Source organism: Hirundo rustica, chromosome 6, assembly GCF_015227805.2.
Source record: "Hirundo rustica isolate bHirRus1 chromosome 6, bHirRus1.pri.v3, whole genome shotgun sequence".
NCBI lineage: Eukaryota > Metazoa > Chordata > Aves > Passeriformes > Hirundinidae > Hirundo > Hirundo rustica.
This window is the reverse complement of record NC_053455.1, coordinates 48,429,459-48,452,991: the sequence shown is the minus strand read 5'-3', so window position 1 is coordinate 48,452,991 and position 23,533 is coordinate 48,429,459. Positions and strand designations below refer to the sequence as shown.

Sequence of the window (23,533 nt, the reverse complement as noted above, 5' to 3'; positions counted from 1 at the left end):
ATAGCAGCAAACCACAACAGGGTGTGTTTAACTAGCCCACCAACACTGTGTAACCAAACACCCTCGCCAGGCTGATAGATCTGTTTCTTAAAAGTAGTTTTCTGTTTCTTTTTATAGCATTGGCCCACGCCAGGGCTTTTAATAGCCCTGAGTTTAAGGCATTTTTAATCTTAGTCTTACGCTTAAACCACAGAGCACAAAAATGTTCCCAATTTAGTTAATGTTCTGATTGCCACTTAAAAACAATCTGCCACTTTGCAAAGGACTCTACAGACAACTTGAATAACACACTTGGTAACATTTTATCTTTTTCCCCCCACCATAAATTATATAGAAAGATGAGTTTTCAAATGACAAAACCAGAAAATATTCATTAGCCAGACTTGTTGCAAGCAATCCCTTGTGCTCCTTTTCCAGTGTCTTTTCAAACCTATCAAAGATCTATGTGAATATTACAAATTTCATAAGAACTCTAATCTTAGCACACCAATTTATTGAATATATGGTGAGTCTCAGAAAGACTAGAGCTGACACTTTGAAGACTTCAGTGAAAGTAGGTGTTTTAAGAATGTAAATGAGAACAACCCTAATTTAAAAGTATTGATGACTAAATATTATTGCCAAAGCTTAATCTTCAGAGCACGACCACTTGGCACAGTTTAAAAATTTGGCAATAAATTGAAAATTCTTTAAGCAAGTATTTCCCATTAATTATATGTTCATAATTTTAGACACATCCTTTGTATTGACTTACCTGAGACGGAGATAAAAAGAGACGGCTTTCCTATGGACTGGTCCAACCTATAAAAACAAAACAAACGTTTTTAGTTTTATTCAGTCTGAACCAGCATCCTAACTCTCTCTAGCTGGAGCAAGGAGACCTTTTCACAAACAAGCAAAGTGAAGTTCAAATAATTCTGGTGTGTCCTGTGAGTGAAGCAGTTGCTTTATGCTAAGAGTAGCTTGAAATGAAAAGCATAGTAGCAAAATGGAATTTGACTTAACATTGCTCTACAGCTTCTTTAATCACTGTAAAGTTTTACAATGCCCATTACTTTTCCATGTGCAGAGCAGAAATTTGTCTTTTCCTTGTGCTATGGCAGCTTCCTTGTTGCATCTGTCATCTCTTAGCTGGCTCTTACATGCAATTCCACCAGATCAGGTGAGAGTATTGCACCCTCCAGGTGTGAAATGGCCCCTATCACATAGGGATTGCAGTCTATAGTCACAGTTAGCAGGGACTGAGGTAATATATACAAGTCCCAATCATCAGATTTTTATGATTTTTGCCTTTTCCTCCATGTGTGAAAAGAGAACTTTATGCAAATGCCATTTTATATTCCCCAATTTTGCACAGTCCTGCCAATATGGCACCTTTAACCCTGGCAGTTTTTTACCCGTGGTCCCCGATCACTGCCTAATTTACAAACATCCTTCTGGCTGCTGCTTAGGGGTACCAAGATTGGGCTTCATTGACGTACCTCCTCTGTAGCTCCTTGATTCGCACCATCAGGTTGAGGTGGCCCTGTGAATATTGCTCAATAACATCTCGGACATCGTAGGGCTTTCTGGCTTGCTGTAAAATCAGAGACAAAAAACATGGCCTTAAGTTACAAGGATGGAGGAATGGTCTGTGGCAATGTAGATGTTTTTCAAGAGTAAACAGTAAGTTCTTCTAGCCCTGTGTAAACATATGAGTTATTTTGATTGTTGCCACGATCACACAGAATTTCTGTGGAAAATTCTGACAGTTCTCATTTCATCCACTTTTGTTACTGCAGGTCTATATGCCCATCAAGAGATAATCCACTGAACTGGAGCTCAAAAGAACTTGGAGCCAAAAAAGATTTATCTGGCACTTTGTTCAGAAGACTGTGCACACTCTAGTTCCTTCAGGAAATAAGGTTCATACTCCTTGGCCACTCAAAAATAAAGAGGTCTTGCACACGCACAAAGCCCAGTTCTCAGTCAGCAGCTGGGGCTCACAGTTCAGGTCTTACTGTGGGAAGTTAAAGCACAGTCCTAGAGGAAGGTGCAAGACTGATTTCCTCTTCCAGAAGGACTGTCTGAGCTTTCAAAACTGCTGGGAAACACCGGTGCAAGAAATGCCCCATGTCTGTAATTTGCACCTCACACATATGAAAGACTTCATCCAACCTATTATTAATAAAACAACTTTTGTGTGGTATAGAGGCAATAGTGTCAAGATAAAGGAAATTGTATCAACCTATAAAAGCAAGTTAGTTGAAGAACATGTTGAAGGGTGGCAACAAATTAAAGGTATCTTAATTCTTCATCTAGAATCTAGAGTCCAATCAGTGCCAGAACTGGTGTTCTGAGCACAGGAAAGACATGGACCTGCTATGACAAGTCCACAGGAGGCCACAGAGATAATCAGAGGCTGAAGCACCTTTACTATAGACATGGTCAAGAGAGTTGCGCTGCTCCACCTGGAGAACAGAAGGCTCCAGGGACACCTCACTGAAGCCTTTCAGTATTTTCAGGGGGCTTTTAAAAAATATGGGGACAGGTTTTTACAAGGGCCCGTAGTGGTAGGACAAGGGGGAAATGGCTTCAAGCTGAAAGAGGGCAGGAGAATATTCTTTAGGAATGTTATTAGGAAGAAATTATTAGGAAGAAATTCTTCAGTGTGAGGAAGGTCAGACACTTAAATGGGTTGCCCAGAGAAACTGTGGACACCCTGTCCCTGGAAATATCCAAGGTCAGGTTGGGAGGGGCCCTGAGCAGCCTAATTGGGTGAAGATGTCCTTGTTCATGGCAGGGAGTTTGCACTAGATGACCTTTAAAGGTCTCTCCCAACCCAAACTATTCTATGATTTCTGACTCATTTGTTATGCTGTTTATAGAAACTCCACAGATAATTTTCAAGGTTTTGTAAAAACCTTGGTAACACTGAGTTACAACTTCTCCTTTCTTGCTTCTTTTGAGAACAAGGAAAAGAGAGTGGGAGCTTCTAAGATACCAGAATTTGCATCCCTTTCAAAGTCTCAGAAGTATTTTGTCACCTGTACTTCAAAAGCAGATTTCTTTGCACTGCTTTATCTCATTTCCCAAACTTCAGGATTTCCTCAATCCCATGCCATAAATACCATTCTTTTTTTTCCAAGCCAAAGGAAAGTGAGATACCATACAAAAAACAGGCTGTGGAGACTGTGGCACCTTCACACAGTCCCCTGAACCTGCCTGGGAAGTAGCTCCCACATTTCATGACTGATTCCTTCAATAACATCACTTCATCAAATTACATTTCAGTCTCCCAGATTCCCCCAGTCAACTGCAAGCCTTGGGTGAATGTGAGATACTCTCTAGCGGAAGGCTAAGCAGGACTGGGAATGGCTTCAATCTAACCAAGGAGCACAGAAGACCCCAAGCATCCCAACTGCTTACACACATAAATCATAACTAACATGCACAAAGTAAGAAATGATTCTGTGATGACATAAGCCTGTGAATCTTTCCACGGACTAATACTGTATACATGAACATATTAAAAAAAAAGAAAAAAGAAAAAAGAAAAAAAGTACTATAAAAAAGCAAAAGAGAAACCTGCAAGTTTGAAAGTTTGAAAACGGCAGGTTCTGAAAAGGTGTTCAGTAAGAATAAAGATGCAGAGCTTTCTCCTGCCATCCTTATACTCTGACACAGGAGTCTGACAGTAGTGTTGGTATTTCACTGCCTCTTTTTCATTTACAGGGATGTTTCTCTCTCTTTAAAACAAGAACTGAAAACCTGGAGTAAATATATTTTATGAATGAGGCTACACTTATGGGTATGACTGGTTATTTAAGTCAGTACTGATTTTTCTGTAACTGCTTCATATTGAAAGCTGATCTTCTATGAGAAAATACTCTTGATGTTGACCATATAAAAAACCTGCAGCAGACAACAAATTAGTATGGAAAAGACAGAAGTAGAAGCCAGTCCCACAGTTTTCCTTAACTGCTTCTCCTCCTTGCTTTTGGTTCTCTGCTAAGTACGCAAAACTCTTTTAATATGTTAACTCTTCTTAAATACGTTAGAATTTCCCCCATCATAAATGAAAGTTTTTAAAGGCACAAAACCCAATGGCAAATATTAAATGTGTGCCACTGGCTGTGGCTGTTGTTCACTAGTAACTGCATGGGCAGGAAGGCAGACCTGGGAAAGGGGAATCCAGGAAAGGGGAATTTCTGGGAAATGCAACCAGGTAATATCAAATAAAATGGGCAGGCCATCCTGTGAAATACAGGACACTGAAATACATAGTTTAGTACAGCCCAGTATGGAGATTAGAAAAGATTACACAGAATTCATATGAATCACATAATATGATGAACTACAAGACTATAAATGTAAGATTTTCCAGGGAAATTGTAACAAATCAGGCAACAGTTATGTCATCGGTGGAACTGCAGCCTGTATTTTTAATTTATGCTATGTATAGAATATTTGCCATGGTAAAAATCATACCACAAGTTAAAAAGCTATTTTAGAAGGAAATTAATTTACTCAATTGGAAGAATTTACATGGAAAGGAAATGTAAAAAGTTTTCAAAATGAAAATGTGAAATCAGAACAAATTCCTGGTCTCTGTATCTGTGATGGATATCACAGGTGTATCCATGTACATTAGTTTTAAGACTTCTAGAAACTTTCATAATTGGAAAATAAACATTATCTACTCATAAATCAAGCTAATGGGATAACTGAGTATGGATTTTTTTTTTCCTGAAATTCAGTTGTAATATTAGATTGTGTAAAAAACATCTGCTTTACAACTAATACATAAAATTCATTTTTGGTAGGTAGGGTGAGCAAAGCCTAGAAAAGCATTCATTTCTAAGTCCCTTCCTTAACCAGAAGTCATTCACCTTCACTGATGCACAGGATTTGTGTTGAATGTGATCGTTTGTATAGAATTTGAAAAAGTCCTACAGACTTTATGAGAACATAAACAGATCCATAATAAGGTATTAATTCTTTATAATATTATGCTGGGATCAGGGGATATACATGGGCATCCTCATAAGGACTATATTTAAACCTGACTTTGAAATACAGCCTAAATTTCTCTCCTTCTTTTTAAAGAGGAAATGATACTTCACAGAGACTTGCTTTTCATGTCCTTTGAAAATCTTCATATCCCTGTTTAGCTTTTCTTTATTTGTTTTAATTATTTATTTAGTTTTAAACAGGAAGGCTTTGCTTTCTAACTGGCTTTTGTCCTCTGATGCCATCACCCCCTTTTATTAACTGAGCCCTTCCAAAAATATATCTAGTAAAATTTAGGCCTACAGGTGTGTCCTGCAAACAGCTGGTATAGTTTAAGAACCATGCAGAGTTCATGCTGGGACCTATTTTGCAAATTTTTCCTCTTCCTCTCCTTCTTCCTATGCTGCCCAACTCAAAAGGTTCAGAGGCATCTCTAAAAAACCACTCCTTTAAAGTGCTGGCCTTCCTTAATGTTCCAGCTAATTTTAAGCATGAATAGCCCAATGGACTTCAGATGAAATTGGGTTGTGAGTTTGTGGGTTTTTTCAACAGTTACCGGAAGAAAATATCTGGATTTTCTTTTTTTGGAACATATATTTTACATAAATGTAAAGCTTAGAAAGAAAACACCTACTAAAGACCAGTGGTAAAGACCTCTTAAATGCTGAAAGATTAATTTTTAAAATGCATCTTCTGTTTTACCTTATTCTCAGACACTACATTAGTCAGCTTATTAGGAACTGTACAGTCATTACTTGGCACATGTTAAAACAATTTAATTTCTGATGATTATTTTATGTGCAAAGAACAGCTTTACAATGTACTTTTGATGAAAGAATAATGATAGTGGTTATTGCTTAATTAGGAGAGATTTTCAAAAGCACCTTGTGGCTTGAATTTCAAGGTGACTTTGTGCATTAAGTTACTTGGATGCCTTAGAAAACTGTACCTTTGGTGCTCTCCAAATTTTTAAGCTTGATCATAACTTTATATTCAGAAATTATGGAGAAGTATCAGATATTCCCCTACTTTGCTACTGGAGATTCTGCTTGTGAAGAAACAGCAGCACATCGCTTGTACACAGGAGACCTAAGATCCACCCCACTTCAGCCAAATGACAGTTTTAGTTCTTTAGCAGCAGCTAATATTGATTATTCAGGAAGAAGGGAGACTGCTAAAGAGAGATGAGAGACAACCCTGTCGAGGGATTTTGTAGATGGCCAGGACTGGGCCTTTGGCAGATGCAAAAAGTGAGAGTACAACTGAGAAGCCAGATTAGCAACCGAGATACTGAGCACAAACAAGTTTCAAGTATGAACTGAATAGTCCCATTCTATTCAGTCAAATGCTTTTTCAGCTTCTATCAAATCATCTGCCGCAGGGGAGTTTCATTTATTTGCCAGGTGGATAACGTTGCACACAGTGTTCAGGCATTTTCAAAACCTGTTTCTGACAAACACCACTTGGGAGGCAGATCTACAATGTGCGGATTTCTTGTTATTAAGCAGCTTAGTTAATACCTTTGGCAAATATTTTATGACCTAAATTTATGAGAGCAATGATTCAGTAATTACCACAGAGCAAAGGATCACAATCAAGTTTTGGAATGAAAATAAATTAGATTTTAATGGAACTTGCCACATTTAGGCAATTATTCACATAACAGCAGTGGACACATCACTGGAATAGGTCACATCCCTTGCTAAGTTTCAAGTGCTGACCAGCAAGTGCTAAGAAACTTGTCAGCAAAATGAATATAAATATTATCTTCAAGTAGTTGAGACAGTGTGCCTTTCTTAATTTTAGTGTAATACTGATAATAAAAGGCATAATGTACTAGCAGAAACTTTTTGAAAGCACTCTCTTCAAGAAAACTCTGGATATGGGACATTTCAGCCATAATGGTGACAATCTGAATACACTATACACAACTAAAGCAATTTTCTGACAAGCTCAGTCAACCTTAGCCATAAATCAGCTTGAGAATTTTGGTAAAAATGAAAATATTCAAAGTAGAAATTTTCTAAAGAATTCAGGCAGTGCTTCTGAATTTTACAAGAAATCAGAATTGTGGGTTTGCAGTAACAGCAAACTTTGCCTTACAGATATAATGGACTGTTAGTCATTGTCATCATCATCGTCATCATCATCATTATCATCATCTTTTTGATTTTAAATTTTTTAGCCTTCAAATTTGAAGGAGAAAAAATACTCTCCCTTTTTGGAGGGTCTAGATTATAGGTGGGATACCTTTCTGATTTATTGGAAGCAGTATAAGCTAGGTCATGTACAAAAATTAATGTAGGCAGTTAAGCCCCTCTCACCTTTGCATTTTCAGTTGTGAAGCTTGTTCTCTGGAGATTATCCCTTGTTAGTAATTTTAGGTAAGGTAATATATTTATTACCTATATATACATTCACCTGGTTTAAATCAAGCTGAAGGCTGTCGACATGTGCCTTTACTGGTTTAATGAAATTGATTTTTAGAAAGTTTGCAGTCAGAATTTTTTATTCAGACCAGGAAACAAGGTTAATCAGTTACTGTTAAATGCTTATGGCATCACAAGACCACAGCAAGTGAAGTGGCACATGGGAAATGTATCAGTGAGGGCCAGAGGAGGAAAGAGAATCAGTATCTCACTAACTGGGAAGGACGTCTCCTACAATGAAGAGGGGAGAAAGGAGAAGAAATGAGATACCTTCCAATACACTAACAAATTTCCACCTTGGTTTCTTATCAGGACTTCATTATCATTGAGTAAAGGACAGAAACAAGGCTGAGGTAGTATTTTAATCTCTAATCCTACTGACTCGGCATGAAAGCAGCACACAGCTCAGAATTAATGGAGACATATGAGAATGTTTGCACTGCCAGAAAGAGACAGCGATAACAGAGGGCTAAGGGTCAAGTCCATTAGCAGAAAATAACATTTTAATTCAGACTGCATTTCAGGAGTTTAGCCTATTTCCAGTGCATCCACAGTTGACTAACCTGCTGCAAAACAACCACCCTATTGAAGGAGGGAGAGAATAGTGGGTGTAGATCACCATTACTGAAATGAATTGTGTTAGTCTCCCTTAAGTTTCTAAAAGAGACAATGAATCACGAGAACAAAAGGGTTTGTTTAGAAAAAGGAGCTTTCTGTTCACAACTCACCTGGAACTTTTTTTTTGCCACAAAATACTGCATCCTCCGAATCACCTTGATGGCAGCGCGGTGGTGCTCCCGCAGCCTGTGGAGAAAAAACAGGAGGGTGAGGGAGGCAAGAAGCATCACCATCTCCATCCAGACAGTAAATACAGCCGGCTGCAGAAAGTCCTTCATCAACACGTCAACGTGCAGTGTAAGTTGTTGTGATCCAGCCTGGCAGCACAACACACCATTCTGGCTGACCTACCTCACCTCCCAAGGGGCTCTGAAAATCCAGGGTTTTATCTGATCCATGCTAGGTTTGCGTCCATTTCACAGCTAAATGGGGTGTCCACATAACCTCCTTCTGTTAGTCTAAGCAAACCTCCACAAATCCCTCCCAGTTTTATTTCCACAAAAAACCCCCAAACTCTCAAGTTCCTGCATATCCAGCCACAAACAGTTTTTAAGCAGTCACTCTGGTTTTTAGGATTTTTTTTTGTTTGTTTGGGTTTATTGAGGTGTTCACCCCACGATTTCTGTATAACATGTTTCTTCACTTACATGATTTTTTTCCCCAAAGAATTATTTAAATAAAAAACACTGAAAAGATTTTTGATCTGTTGACTGCTAAACAATCCAAATAATCTTGTGGCTGCTGGATGTAACATCTACATACATATCTATCCCCAAAATGAACTGTAACTTAATGTAATGACAAAATAATTTGACAGGTCTTTAAAAAATATACACCTCTCTTTGTGCACATGCATATGATCTGACAACAGAATAAAAAGGAAAATAATTTGCTCACTGTGCTTTTAAATTACAGATTTTCATAGAGTCTGACATTATTTTTCAAACAGTGCCCTAAACCCAACAGTTATTTCAAAATTTTCAAAGCTTGCAAAAGAGATGCATTTTCTTAACATTAAAATATAATATCAGACATTAAGCCAATTATTCAGATTGCTCATTCTATTACTCTTACCAAGATGCACCTAAATGACATTACAGCACCATCTTTATTTCCACTGTAACTGCATGAACATCTAGTGCTTCTAACTCTCACCCCAAACAGACTTCTAGTGATGGCTTCGGGAGCAGCTGTAAACGCAGTTAGGTGTTCCAGATGTTTTATCTTTATAAACCTATTATTATTAATACTGATAGACTGGCATACTGCGATTTTGCAGTGCTTTCTGTCTGGACTGAACATGACAGCATTCATACTAAGGGGTGGAGAAGTCATACTTAAGTTCTATAAAAGTTTGTGCAAAGTTTGTCTTTAGTATGTTACAGCATGGTATCACCCAAGTATCCAATAAAATACCAATAAAATGGGTATCACCCATTTTATTCAGCTAAATAAAACCTAGAATTCTAGGGAGTATTCAGGTTCAGGATAGATCTCCACCAGCAAATAAAAGTTCTGCATGTGCAAATGGTGGATATCTGTCCTCTGAAGAGGTGTAGCTGGGGTGTCACCCCTTCTGAAAACTCCCATTTTTTAGTAGGAAAACAGCATTCTGCAAAAGCAGAACAAAAAAAAAAAAAGCCATCATTTTCTACTTCTAGCTATTACCTCTCAGGTGGATTCTTTCTGTTACAGAAATGGTTCAGACTTAATAACAACAGAAAAGATTATTTTCTTCAGAAATAGCATAAAATGCATTGCTTTTCAAGCTAATAACATACAGCTTTTCACCACAGGTCTACAGATGGCTACGCCCAAGTGTATTTATATAAATCATCTGTTCCTCAATAATTATGCACCAAACCTGCAGTTGGATCTGCATAGGAAGTTTTTTCCCTCCTAACACCTTCCTGAGGTGTCTTAGAGACACTGTCTCCAGGCTCCTGCTCCCAGATCTGACTGCAACATCATAGTTTGAGTTACAAAAATGGAAATTGGCTACTCTTGACTGGAATGGCTGTGTGTTTGAATCGGTTCCCAGCGGACAGAGTTAGCCTAATGCTAGTTCAGGGTACCCCTGTTCTGTGAGCCTATGCTGCATCATTCTGCTGCTAAGGACTTGGATGACTTCCCTCAAACCCAAGGAAATAAAGTGTTTCTGCTTTTAAGTTCTGCTTCACAGAGATGAGAGCCAAAAAGGTAAACACTGTTTAATTTTCTAGTAAATATTAAAGGTATGGTATCATGCAGCTACACATTCTATACATAAAAGCACACAAAAATGTCTTTTGACAAATAGAAATATATTTGAATTGACATAAAACTGCTTGTAGTGTTTTGGTTTATGCCTCATTTCCTCTGGGGTGTTCTTCACAGTCCATTATTTCTGAGTAAAACATTTTTCTTTGGGGCAGCCAGTCACCAGTAGAGCACACTAAATCCCTCACCCTCTATCTAGAGGAAAAGTCCCATCTATAAGCAAGGCGGGAAGATAATAAAAATGGTATTTGCCATTCAGCAAAATAACAAAGCTATACAACCAAAACAATTTTCCAATGCAGCTATTCACCATCAATCATTTGTCAGTGCTAACATGAACTACCATGCCAGGAGGGAAAGTTAATATTCTCGTTTTAATCCTTCCCATTTCCAGCTCCAGTGGGAAGCCTTACAGTGAGCTTGTTTCTGCTTATGCTGTAAAATATAATTCTGCACAACAGGCTGTCCTGATTCCCCAAGATTAAATGCTTCTGCGATGAGAGAAGGGAATAAAGGACTTAATTAGTAGCCAAGGTTATGATTCACAGTTGTTTGAACTCTTTGGCAAACTGGTAACAAACGCTTTAGTACATTGAGAGCTTAACCATTAACTGGTGCTATTTATTTGTTCAGCCACTTATGACATCTCTGAATTCTGGTTATAGAGGGGCTGTCTGCAGCCTCTGGGCACATGGAGCACGTTTAGACGTGAGATAGGTACTCAATGCATTACTGCCCTCATTTCTGTGAATGCTTTATTTTTTTTAGGAATATGGCTGGCAATGACCTCATCTGAGTGTGCTGCCAGAGCCCAGCACCTCACCTTCCTGGTGTGTCCATCCCACAGTTGGGTGGAGACACCCTTTGGAGAGGCAGTGCTGTGCACAGTGAGTCTCTGATGGCAGTGCAGAAGGGGTTTTCAGGGACTGCTGGGGTACTCCAGAGAGTCTTTCTACTGCAGTGTAGCTCTGTGAGCTAAACTCTCCCGCAATTGCAATCCCTCATTTTCAAATGTTTTGTTTTGCCTGACTTTAGGGGAAAGCTTGTTGGATAAGTGCATTAGCAACAGGGTCAGCAGGCCTTTTGCCCTTTTGGCATCAAAGCTATTTTCCTCTCCCGAGCATTCATCAGGCTTTGAGCCTCATTGTCACCATACCCATCAATATCATAACTGACATCTGAAGGAACTTGCCAAACACCATTTGACTGATTCTAATAACCAGCAGCATGTCACCTTAAAAAAGTAATATACATGGAATGCCTTTAAAATCAAGCTAAAGGTTATTATTTCTGTTACTGGACAACTTCTCAGCCTGCACACTTCTGAAGAAAAACTGCCAAAAGCTTTCACTGGCTACCAGTAATTTTCTTTCTCAATATGAACAGGACATCAAGATCACCTTGAATACAGCACATGCTATGTGACATTTCTCATGGACTTAAACTCACAGAATGAGGTCCTGAAGCCACCAAGGAATCTACATTATTATAACCCTAAGGAACCCAGAAGGATGAAGAAGGATGCAACAAATCAACCGAAGACCATCCTAGCTGTAATAGGGCCAACAGATTCATACTAACCTATATTATTTGCAGGTATAAACTAGGCCTGCTTTATATGTGCAATGAAAAACAACCTGTTGTGGATGCAGACACTATTCAAAGCATAAGAAATGAGGATTAAAAAAAAAAAACTGGCAACAAAATTAATTGGATTGAGCATCCACATCAAAGAAGGCCTGGCAGAATTAAATTACTAGAATTTCTAAGTTTTTCCTGCTTCCTTTAGTTGTTAATATACTTAACCTACAACCAGTCACTTGGAAGAAACCTGATCTCTTCATCAGTTCATCAGAAATCCAAATTGGAATTTCACTTAAATTGGAAAACAAGCATGATGAAGTACTTTATGTAATTCAACCAACATTCCCATTTGATTGGAAAGTTGTTATACATTATTAAATGAACTGTTGTAATTCAGAATTTTGTACATTTGACTACACATTGTTAATTTTCCCCAAAGCATTTAGCCAAAACCTCAGCAGGTTTCTGAAGCTGTGGCTCATTCCACAGTCCCACACTCACTGACAGCCACAGTGAATGTCACTGTTCAGTCAGCACACACCTGCCTTCTTCCTGCCAGGGGAGATGCAGGGCCACCCCAGAAGAATGCTCTGAGACAAAGGCTAAAACTTTTTAGTTATAAAAACTATGTGGCTTTATGAAAAAGGAACTAAGCAGATGCATGGTTCAGTTGCTCTATTACTCAAGAAAAATAAACCCTTTTTAAAAATTAAGTTTTACAAGATTATTCCCCCTCTGAAATAAAGTTATTTTGATAAAGAATCAGAAAGGAAAAGCAATTATTAATTAGAAAAATTTATTGTCCTTACAAAGCTGCTAAATTTTACATCAAACCCTTAGTAATTCCATTAGAAGTTTGTTTCCCTTCTCACCTCAGGAAGGTGTTCTACATATTGGTTTAGTGTTAACAGAAATATTAAAGCAACAGGGCAGAGGAGAGGTGGTGCTAATTTCCTAAGTATAACACTTGCCTTTTTGTTCATGTGCAGAACATTTCATTATCAGGACTGTAATGTCTGGCACAGACCTCCCAACGTACACGGACACTGATATTATCAGAGCTAAAAGGTCAACCTTGTCTATTCAGAATAAGTTTAACAAGAACGAAAACTCAGTTGGAGAGAGACACAGATTTATAATATCTTTTACAAAATGCCCATTTCTCAGTAAACCTAACACTGATTTGAAGACAGGCTCAGTTTTTAAAACCTATTTAAATTCCCTGCAGTCATCATAAATTTCTGACTTGGGACAGGGTAAAGTATTAAGAAAGAAGACTGAAGTTAGTTGGCCTGAAGCTTTTGGCAGTAATCATTATTTAGATTTGAGCTTTATCTTTAATGCATCAGTTTTTAATCATATGTTGTGCATGAACTGAAGTATTTTTTTCCATTCAGGCACTGAAAAACATTCCTTGTCACAGAATCTGGTGGATGACATTCAGAGTAACTACATTAAGCCATTTCATTAGTATATTTAAGTCTAATGAAATCTTCCAGCCTTAGTCCTCCAGGCACTTCAGGTATAGAATACGCTGTGACTCAACCTTAATCTGTCATTCCCTGCCTATTCCCAGTTGATGGGAATCTCTCTGCACATTTTAGATGCTGAAAATTGGAAGAGATTAGGTTGCATTGCTGTGTATACTGAAACAGGAAATACTTGATCACCATGCCCAGGGATAAAGTCAGAATCACTGATTATTTCCAATATTGTTTGCTGCCCAGTTTCTCCTTTCATTTGTTGCTACTTTAGCAACTGTTGTTTGCCATCATTATGATCAGGTTAGTGAAGGCTCTTTACACATAGCATGGCCCACAAATGATTTGCAAAAACTGCCTTAAGGATAAACCAGTAAAAGCTGCCCAGAAGTGTTAGGAAAGTATGATGACATTTGAAGAGCAAAACACTTACAAATCTGAAGTTTAATTAAATGGGCTTAGTTTGCACAGAATCACAGAATGGTCTGGGTTGGAAGGGACCTCAAAGATCATCTCATTACAACCCCGTGCTGTGGACAGGGACACTTTCCTCTGGACCAGGTTGCTCAGAGCGCCTTCCAACCTGGCCTTGAACACTTCCAGGGATGGGGCATCAACAACTTCTCTGGGCAACCTGTTTCAGTGCCTCACCACCCCCACAGAAAATAAATTCTTCCTGATACTTCATCTAAACCCATTCTCTTCAGTTTGAAGCCATTTGCCCTTGTTCTGTCATTACTTGCCCTTGTAAACAGTCTCTACATCCTTCCTGTAGGCTCCCTTCACTAAATGCTCCCATAACATTTTCAGTGTAAGCAAAGTTGGAAACTAGTGACGAGACAAATCAAATTTGGAATTCATCTATACCCCCATGGTTCTCACCACTGGCATATTCACAGGTTTAAATGCAACAGAACTACAGAAATAATAGATACACAGAACAAGAATAATCACAAGTAGAACGTAAGCTAGATTTTTAAAATTTCTTTCGTCTCAGCATTCAAAGGCATTTTAGTAATTACTCGCAAGCAATCTGTTTACGAAAGATTTACATCTGCTGAACTCCTGTTCATGCTTGTAAATTAGTTATGAACTGGTAAGGTTTCATCAAATTAATTTGTTATCTAAGCACTGAATAATTCAACAATAGCTAATTATTTCTATGAAGACATTTGATGAATAATTTCTATAGAACAGTATGTTTCAAGTGTTTAATTTCAAAATTAAAAGTTTTTTGACTTAAATGCATGTCTTATAATGTAATTTCTGTTCCCAGACTAGGGGAATGCAGGGGCTGACTTCCATAGGAGTATCAGTGATTCTAAATTTAAAAATTGCTCTGCAGGAGTAATGACAAATTCAGGCTTTTGGTGGACCCTTCAGCCAGTAAACAATTTGATTATTTACTAATTGTGAACATTAGCCCACGGGGGATTAGCTTAAATTGAATTAACATTTGTACTCTTCTTCCCCCACTTTATAATGTCCCAACTATATGTGGTTGGTCTTTTTTTATTTAAATATGCAATTTTAAAACCACTGTCATGTTTTAATGGATTTGTATTCTATTCTACAGCAGCTTTCATGTCTCCCTTCTCAAAAGTCATGGGTTTAACTGAGAAATCTTTTCATGTATTTAGAGCAATCCTCTTTTTTCTACAGATAGTCTGACTTAGCTTGATTGAGCTTGCAGATTTTTAACAGACATACAAACAAGAACAAGTTTAAGAAATAACATCTCCTTTGGGGGGGTGGAATTTTGATGTTTTAAACAAAAACAAACAAAAAATGCTTTCCAACTAGACCTAAGAGGGTCCAGAATAGCTAAGAAGCGTCACACTTACATTTGTTCAACTTTCCTTGGGGGAAATGGTCCAACATGCTGTACGTCTAGAACCAAGACAAATTGCTGAAGCTAGAATGAAGATCAGGTGTAGGTGTTCAGAACTAATGGCATGCTGGGACAAACAGATGTAGCAACAGGTATTTCCTCTGTGGTCTGCCCACAGTGATGGTAGCTAAGAACACACCCTTACAAGGATAGATTGTATGGAAATCAGGCAATAGCAAGAGATTTCTCGTACATCCTCAATCATCTTTGCGGTATATTTTGACTATTCCATTTTTTTTACTTATGCCTGTTACTAGGAGATGAAGAGCTGCACAAAGAACACGGGGGGAAAAAACCAGGAAGACAAAATTATCTTTGGATGGGACCAAAAAGCCACTTAAAGAAAGCAGGAAAAATATACAAGCCAGTTTCCATTTTGTCAGAATCAATTACTCTTTCGCAGCTTTGGTGATATCATTATAAAATACCAATTGATCTTGATGTCCATATCAAAAAACAGAGAACCCTTATTCAGCTCTTCATTCTGCATCTTACTGAGTTAGAAGGCTTTTGCTTTTTCACACGCTTTCAAGGCCAAGCAATTTGAAAGTAGAGAGACACAAATGAGATCACAGATAAGTAAATAATAACGTACAGCACTCTTACAGATGCAGGCTGACACATTAAACACCTTTTCTAAAGAAGCTGAATTCAGAACACAACAGAGAAGTTTTTGTTCAGCACACACAGGAAGCCACGGGCATTATTATTTTTCCTCCTCTGGTTAAAAGCCATCTTTTCAGATTAAAAATAATATTTTTTTTGCAGAGCTTTTCATTTATAGCTCTGAATTATAAAAGGAAACATAGGGCTACACTCAGAGGCACTAGGAAGAAATAACCATATTTCCTCTGGCTACTTGCCTCTCTATTATTAAACCTATTAAACTTACAATAACCTTTGAATATTTAACTGGCTGAGGTTACACTACTACTTCATTATGCTCGAGAAGTTGATCACACTACACAGTAGCTTTTTGCTGTGCTCATTGTTGGGAACTACAAGGCCCTTGCAAACTCAAGGCTGAGTTTGACTTTTTTATTTGGCTTAAATTGCATTACTCAGAATACACCTCAGATACAGCCTGTACACAAAAATATCTAATGCTGAATATGAGATGTAAAAGCATCAAAATGAGGTAACCCTTTGAGATTCTCAACTATTTGTTTCTATTCTCAATTATTTGCTTCTACTATACATAACATATGCTAATTTAACATTTGCTGTATCTCACATCTTAATTAGGACTCGTCTTGTGGCACTATTGCTGCCATCCCTTTTAACCTTTCGTTTTGAGACAAAAGAAATACGCTTTCATTGGGTCAGTTACTGATGCAGTTCATAGGGATCCATGACAGGTCAAATTGTGTTATTTAAATATTGTGTTATTTAAACCTCACAGAATAACATTAGCCAGAACCCCCTTCACTTTTTTTCTACCACATCTCAGTGATATGTGCATTTTCAATAATGGTGAATAGATGTAAAAACATTGTCTCTAATTTGTAAAATCAATGGCAGGCAAGAGGTTAAAGTCACTTATACATCTCCACAAATCCAACTAGTCTACCAATGCAAAGCTGAGAGAGTATCTCATCTGTCCAACACACATGAAACTCATTGCACGGTTGTGACTGAAAAAATGAAACAGGTCTCCTGTTGCAGAGACAAGAATTACACCAGGAAAAATACCTGAAAGGAAAAGGCCATTGATGTGAATAGCAATATTTAAATAATTACCCAAATCAATGATGACACTATTTCAGAAGGCCTAACACTTTCCATGTGTTTTGTTGTTTTTTGTTTTGTTTTTTTTTTATTACAGATGTGATTGGCAAATTCTCCTGCTCCTCAGTAATGAAAAGGAGAAGGTGGAAGTTGCTGCTGTGAAGCTCTTTCTAAGCACTGAATTCTGAAATCAAACTGTATCCAAACCCTCCACCATTCCCACAGAAATCTACTGAAAAACATGAAGTCAAACTCTGCTCTCATTTTTACCACGGGACAGCAGAAGGGACTGGGAGCTGATGGACCGTTAGGTCACCTTGGCTCCTTGCCTGCCATCTCTGTAGGGGCTCTGGATGTTACTGATGCACAGTGATACAAGTGTGTTCTCACAGCTGCACTTTTTAGTGGGTGTAGCCTCCAAAAATAAACTGATAGAAGACTGCAAACGTGAGGGTGCTGCTGTGGTTTGTGCAAGCTGCCATGAAGAACACAGCAAACGGTGAAAGATGGCGTTAGGACAGGGGAACTTCCCTTGTCAAAGCCATCACTTCAGGGAAAAAAGGCAGTTACAAATGCAGTTCAAAACTGCAATTTTTGCAACTGGAAGCATTCTCCAGGATTTGTTATTTTACAGTGGTGGGGAAACACATGGGATTTCAACTTGTGGAGAACAGCCTTTCCCTATAAATCACCAAGTGTAATCTGAAACCCAGAAACAGCACAGGGGCTCACATTTATGGATTTAAAACAGATGAAGAGCAAGCATGCTCTTAACTCTTTCCCCATAATTCCTTCCCAGTACAAAATAAAAAGTGAATATACAAATACTGAACAGAAATTAGCTCGGCAAAAATCAAGATTAATACAATTCTGTAAACACTGAATAGTTTAGACTTCCCTAAGGACTCAAGCACAGAACTGTGCTAAAGCAAAGCACTGTAAAACTGTTAGAGCATAATCAAGTCTTTGGACTGTTCTTTCATCAACTTTTATTTAAGCAGTTTATCTTACTGAGATTAGGATCTCTCCTATAGAGCAAGACCTGGCAAACACAGGCCTCTGGTTTTGAATATCAGGCTATATTTCATTGGGAATGAAGTAACTAGCAGCCTGTCATCTCACTATAATGTTATAAACTCCTTAATCAGGCAATAGGAGAACTAATACTTACATATAAGTAATGATTTCTCTTCAAAAATATGTAAGAGCATTAAGACGACATGTTTATTTATTGTTCCTTAAGATCCCATATCATTTCTATATCAGTTTAGCCTCTCCTATGGCTCACTGGACAAAAAACCAACCCAAAACCCAGCAAAGCCTGTTTCAACTTGAATCCTAAGACACAGCCTTCTTCTTGATTTTTAAAACTTTTTAAAATTTAAATTAAAAAAAAGTGTGAAAGAAGAGACTGGAATATCAGCATTGCCAAGATGCATTAGTCTACCTTATCATAGTCAGAGTTTCAGTACTTCCAGAAATTCACTCACATACGTAACACAATGGTGTGATTAAAACCAGAAACGGGCCCAGATTGAAATGAAGTACGATGGTATGTCATGTCAAATCTCTACCCAGTGTAATATTTTAGAGAAAACTCTAAACCAACCATCCCAGGACAGCTGACAGGAGAACAGGAAAAATAATTTTGAGCTTACTGCAAGATCACTCATCTGCAGACACAGTATTTGCCTGTGGTAACTCAAGCTCTGCCACTTTATTGGCTGCAGTTCAGCGAAGTAGTACTTTTGTCTATGTTTCCTGATGAAAAGCTAGGGTGTCATGGGACTTCACTGAAAGGTTGCCATTTATGGAAAAAATCTGTCTAAAGTGGCAATGATGGGCACCTGAATCTTTTTCAAATGAAGAAATAGCTACCTGAGAACAGCAGAAAAATGCATCATGAAAAAGAATTTAACCTTAATCCCTGGGTATGTTGTGGAGCATCCAAAAAATACAGTCATGGCTAGAATTTTGTGCTACAATAATCAGAGGGGCAACCTGAAAAAAAATCTCAGCTCTTTTGAAAAATCTTGTTAAAGCTCTTTTATGGAATTGTAGTTGCAAAAAAAGATTTGGGGGAAATAGAGAGTGTAAAACAAAAAATTATGCTACTAGCCCAATTCTGTCTTATGACCAACATTTGGTATGTCAAACGGTGTCTTAGCAGATCTCCATAACCACAAGAGTCATGTCTTTTATTTTTAAACCATTTCAAACCAAAGACTGATTTTTCACAAATATATACTTTGTGGAAAACTTAAGATTAGACCATCAACCATTCCACCAACATTCTTTGATCACTAAAGCTTTTTCAAGCTACAGTCCAAGTTCAAGTGCCCAATGCTCCACTTTATTCCTGCATATGCTCAGATCCAGACATCACCTTTGTCTCCTGTGAACCCATGATGATATTGGTATACAAACGCCATTGGGATTTCCAAGTATGTGCATCAGACCATCTAACTAGCTTGGGATGGATACATGCTTCTGAAATCCTCATGAGACTATCTAAATTACTGTGACAACCTGACCTATTCCATACGTACAAATTCTGTGAGTAAGAAGGAAGAGGCACTTTGCATCTTGAAAGCCAATAAAAATAGAGACTACATCACATTTACTGCATTATGTACTCCAAATGGATGGATAAACCCTTCTTTGAAGCATATCCAGGGCAAAAGTTCCTGCCTAAATGTAAAAAGTTGCATTGAAATCCCCATCTTGCCAAAGTGGGTGCAGGACTATGTCCATGAAGTCAAGGGGAGAACACAGGCCTGAACCTACACAATGGCTCAACTTACCAAGGGTTTGGTAGGAACTTGGAAATTTGTATGTACAAGAGGACATTTAAGACAGCAAATGTAGATTATGTATCGTGGAGGATTCTAGATACACACTTATTACCTAGTTTCATATCTTTCATGTGGAAAAATTTGATCTGAAGCATCCAATTTCTCTGGTTCAATCTAATAGTTAAAGAATAGTTATTACTACTGAAAAAGGCAGGGAATGTTATGAGCTGATAAGCTGGAGACAGAAACTGGCTGGGACTGACTACTCTGGTATGTGAACTCCATTTCTTTGTGTGGTTTCAAAGCACAAGCACAACTCAACAATGTGTTTTTTTACCAGAATTATCCTCTGGTAAGTTACATATGGAAAGCAGAATGTGTTTTAATTATTTTTCCCCTTCTTAATTAAGAAACTGTTAACAAGCCCAGCTGTATATTTCAATTTAATTTCTGTTACATAGAAAAAATATTTTTCTTAGTATTCCTATTTCATTGGGTAAATATGCGATGATGTGTACAGAACAATTAACAGTTGAATACTTTGTTAGAAATATCCAATTACCTTGTAGCTTTACAGCCTTGCAACACACATTTTTGCAAAGCAGTAATTCCTCTGTAAGGGTTGAGTTGAGCATCAGCTCACTTACACTCAGTGTAGGAAACAGAAAGGCCTTGATGCTGGCAAGTTTTAGGAGGGCTTTATTTATTCTAGAAATACTACAATTTCCCTTTTTGTGTGTAAAACAGATGCACACTCTCAAATGTCCTTCCTACAAAAGAGGTAGAATCAGAAGGAGTTAACACAAACTGGTTAACTCCTGGTTACTGGTACCTCAGCTGGCTCAAACCAGAACTCCACTGATTTAATTAGGCAACCCTGAAAGCCTTAGCACTGCATCAAGCTCTCCTATCCTCTGTTCTCTCCAGATCCCCATGAGACAGCTCTCTTCCCTACCCACATTCCTTCACATAAGCTCTTGGCCTCTCTCTCCTCCTCTGATTTTCCTGCACTCAGATTTTTCTACTTTGTGTTTTCTGGATCTGTCCTGGGGCTCCTCCTCTCTCTTGTATCAGTCAAAACTTATTTGTCCCCATTTTCACAGCCCTTCACATCTTACTGCGACTTCAACCATCAAATCTCAGAGCTGTCTTCACTCTGTGTGCCACCACTCAATAATCATGCAAATGTCTTTCCACATTTCCTTTCTTGTTGCCTCTTACCAACCAATTCTGCAGCAGAACCTTTTCCTACTTCTCCTTACTCTGGTTCTACACCTTTTTCTTTACAATTCAGAGAATATAATCCTCGTATCTTGAGGAGCACAAATGCTGAAGAGGAACGTGGTAAAATTAGGCTTTCATTGTAGCTAGTGGTGTTGCAACCATGCTTCCTGCGCTAAACAAATGATAGACACCTTAATACCAAGCAAAAACTTGTTCTTTCAAACTTTTGCAATACCAGAGTTGTTTTGGAAGAAAAAGGACTTACCAAATCTAATTAGCCCTTCCTGATAAGAAGTACAACGGCATAAATTATTCCACTTCTGACTGATTGTTTAATAAAAATATCTATTTACATAAGCTAACATACAAGATATATATGAAAGCAAATTGCAAACAAGAACTGGAGAAAAAAAGGAGTAAAACTTGATTTCGAAAACACTGAAATTAAGAAGGTATTTTAAAGTGATAAGGAAGGTGAGGAGACTTTCAATAGACTTTTCAGTCCATTGAAAATATTGCCTCACTGAAAATCTTCTGAGAAAGTGGGGAAGTGTGAAATGGGAAAAGTGCACCGAAAATCAGTAGTACTTTTCTACCAGCTACTTTTACACCTTGCCTTTATGTGCATGAGTTCCTCAGAGTCCAAAAGCAGAGAGGAGAGCAGGCTAAGCGTATGCAGGAACACTGAAACAAAACTAGGTTCATTTGTGGTCTGGAGCCTCACAGAGTGTTTATCAGCACTGAAGGTTCTAATGCATAATGCCACCCTCATATCAAGAGCAAAGAGTTGACTTCACAGTTCACATTGTTCAGGTCTTTAATTTCAGTCTTCATCATTAAGCCCTACCCACTTTGGGGAACAAAAACAGTTTTGAGCTTTGAAATAGTATCAAAAAGGGCAGGCATAGCCTTATCACACCCCTGGAAGAGGGTTTGGTTTGCGTTTAGTGCTGCTTTCCTCCTTGGCTAGGATGGTAGGAGAAAACCAGCCAAGGGTATTCCATATGTGGATGGTGTGGTTTCAGGTAAACCAGGCTCCAGGGATTGATTTTCTCTTCCCTCTCACATGCCCTTTTTATTCATATTATTTTCCTCTCCTTCCAGTTTATGAAAGCATGCCCTCACCAGGTCAATCGACTGAGACCTTCATGAGAGCCTGAACAACAGATATTTGTGCAAACAGGTAATTATCTAGGCTTTTCCACATTCAAAAGTGCAAGTGATATTCTCCCTCCTCCCCTCCTTCTTTTCCTCTACATAATTTTGTTACTCAATTTTTGCATGGCTTTTAGAATGCGGAAGAAAGAACATCCTCTAGAAGAATATTAAAGTTGTCTTCACTTCTGAATTAATATTAGTTTTCTTGTAATTTGCTGATAAACATATCATGCATCCCAAATTCCACTTTAAAATCCTATTAAATATCCTGTAGTAAGCAAATACCAGGTTATAAGAGTAAATGTCATATTAAGATACGTTACAAGTAGTGGTACCCCAATATTTCTTGGCCTGCAGGTCTGCAAGTCCCTTTTTGGCCTTGAAGCGTCTGATCCTGTGAAAAGTTGTGGCTTAATGGGATAATCAAACAATTAATATAGTTGTATATTTTCTCTTTCTTTGCAAGTTCTTAGAGTAGCTTGGCTTATAAAGATAATAGCCATTTTTTTGGGGATTTTGTGTGTAAGATATAAGGATCAGGAAAAAAACATGGAAGTTTGGTGGTATTTATAGCCTGATTTTGAATTGTAATGTCACCAATCAGTTTACAGATGTTTTGCTTTGTGTAAGAACTGGACAGATTTACAACTTTACCAAGGGCAAGTGTAAAATGCATTAATTACTCATTATGTGTTATTATTTTCTTATTATTGATAGGATATTTTCTTACCATTGATGGTGGACTGGCAGTATTGGGTTAATGGCTGGACTTCATTAATTTAATGGTCATTTCCAGCCTAAATGATTCACTGATCACGTTTTAAATGAAGTAACAGTCTGGTCAGAACACAAGGAAAACCAAGCTGATAAACCACTTAAAATTCAACCAAATCCAGACAAATTGCAAACAAGTTTGAGTGACTACAGCCAGAGAGACTCCATCCTGGAGTGCTGTAATGGGAAGCTCTTAAAAATCTGTGTTTGTTTGCTGATTTATGCAAAAATGCTGAGCCAGGCACATCCAGGGCCTCGTGGGCAGAAAACACCTGATGACTGTGCACAACATGGAGACTCTGTTGTGCCTTTCAGGGGTCAGGGACTCAGTTACGACTTTTTTCAAGCCAGGGCTGATGTCTGTTGGGGAGCAGCTCTGGAGCTGTGACTGCAGCTCATCCCATGGGCAATTTATTCCTGTAGCTACGCCAGTGAGAGGCCTATGAAAAGTTATGGCCTATGAAAAGTTACGTTTCTTAAGAACAGCAGAGCTTAATGCACAAGGCAAATGTGCTTTTTGCACATAACTGAGAATTTCAGCCTCTAGCACTTCTTGGTAATACTGGGGGTTTTTTTTTAAACACACTAAATAAATTCCTA

At 38.1% G+C, this 23,533-nt stretch overlaps 1 protein-coding gene across 2 annotated transcripts in view; it reads right to left on the bottom strand.

Annotated features, from left to right (window-relative positions):
- The window catches only part of KCNQ1 (potassium voltage-gated channel subfamily Q member 1), a 333,177-nt gene that overhangs the window by 102,805 nt on the left and 206,839 nt on the right, over window positions 1-23,533 (bottom strand). For both annotated transcript variants that reach the window (XM_040067802.2, XM_040067803.2), the window contains 3 exons: window positions 8,150-8,225; window positions 1,482-1,576; window positions 755-801 (listed from right to left, as the gene is read on the bottom strand). In XM_040067802.2, the coding sequence (XP_039923736.1) occupies window positions 755-801; window positions 1,482-1,576; window positions 8,150-8,225 (218 nt within the window). The remainder of the gene's footprint in view (window positions 1-754; window positions 802-1,481; window positions 1,577-8,149; window positions 8,226-23,533) is intronic.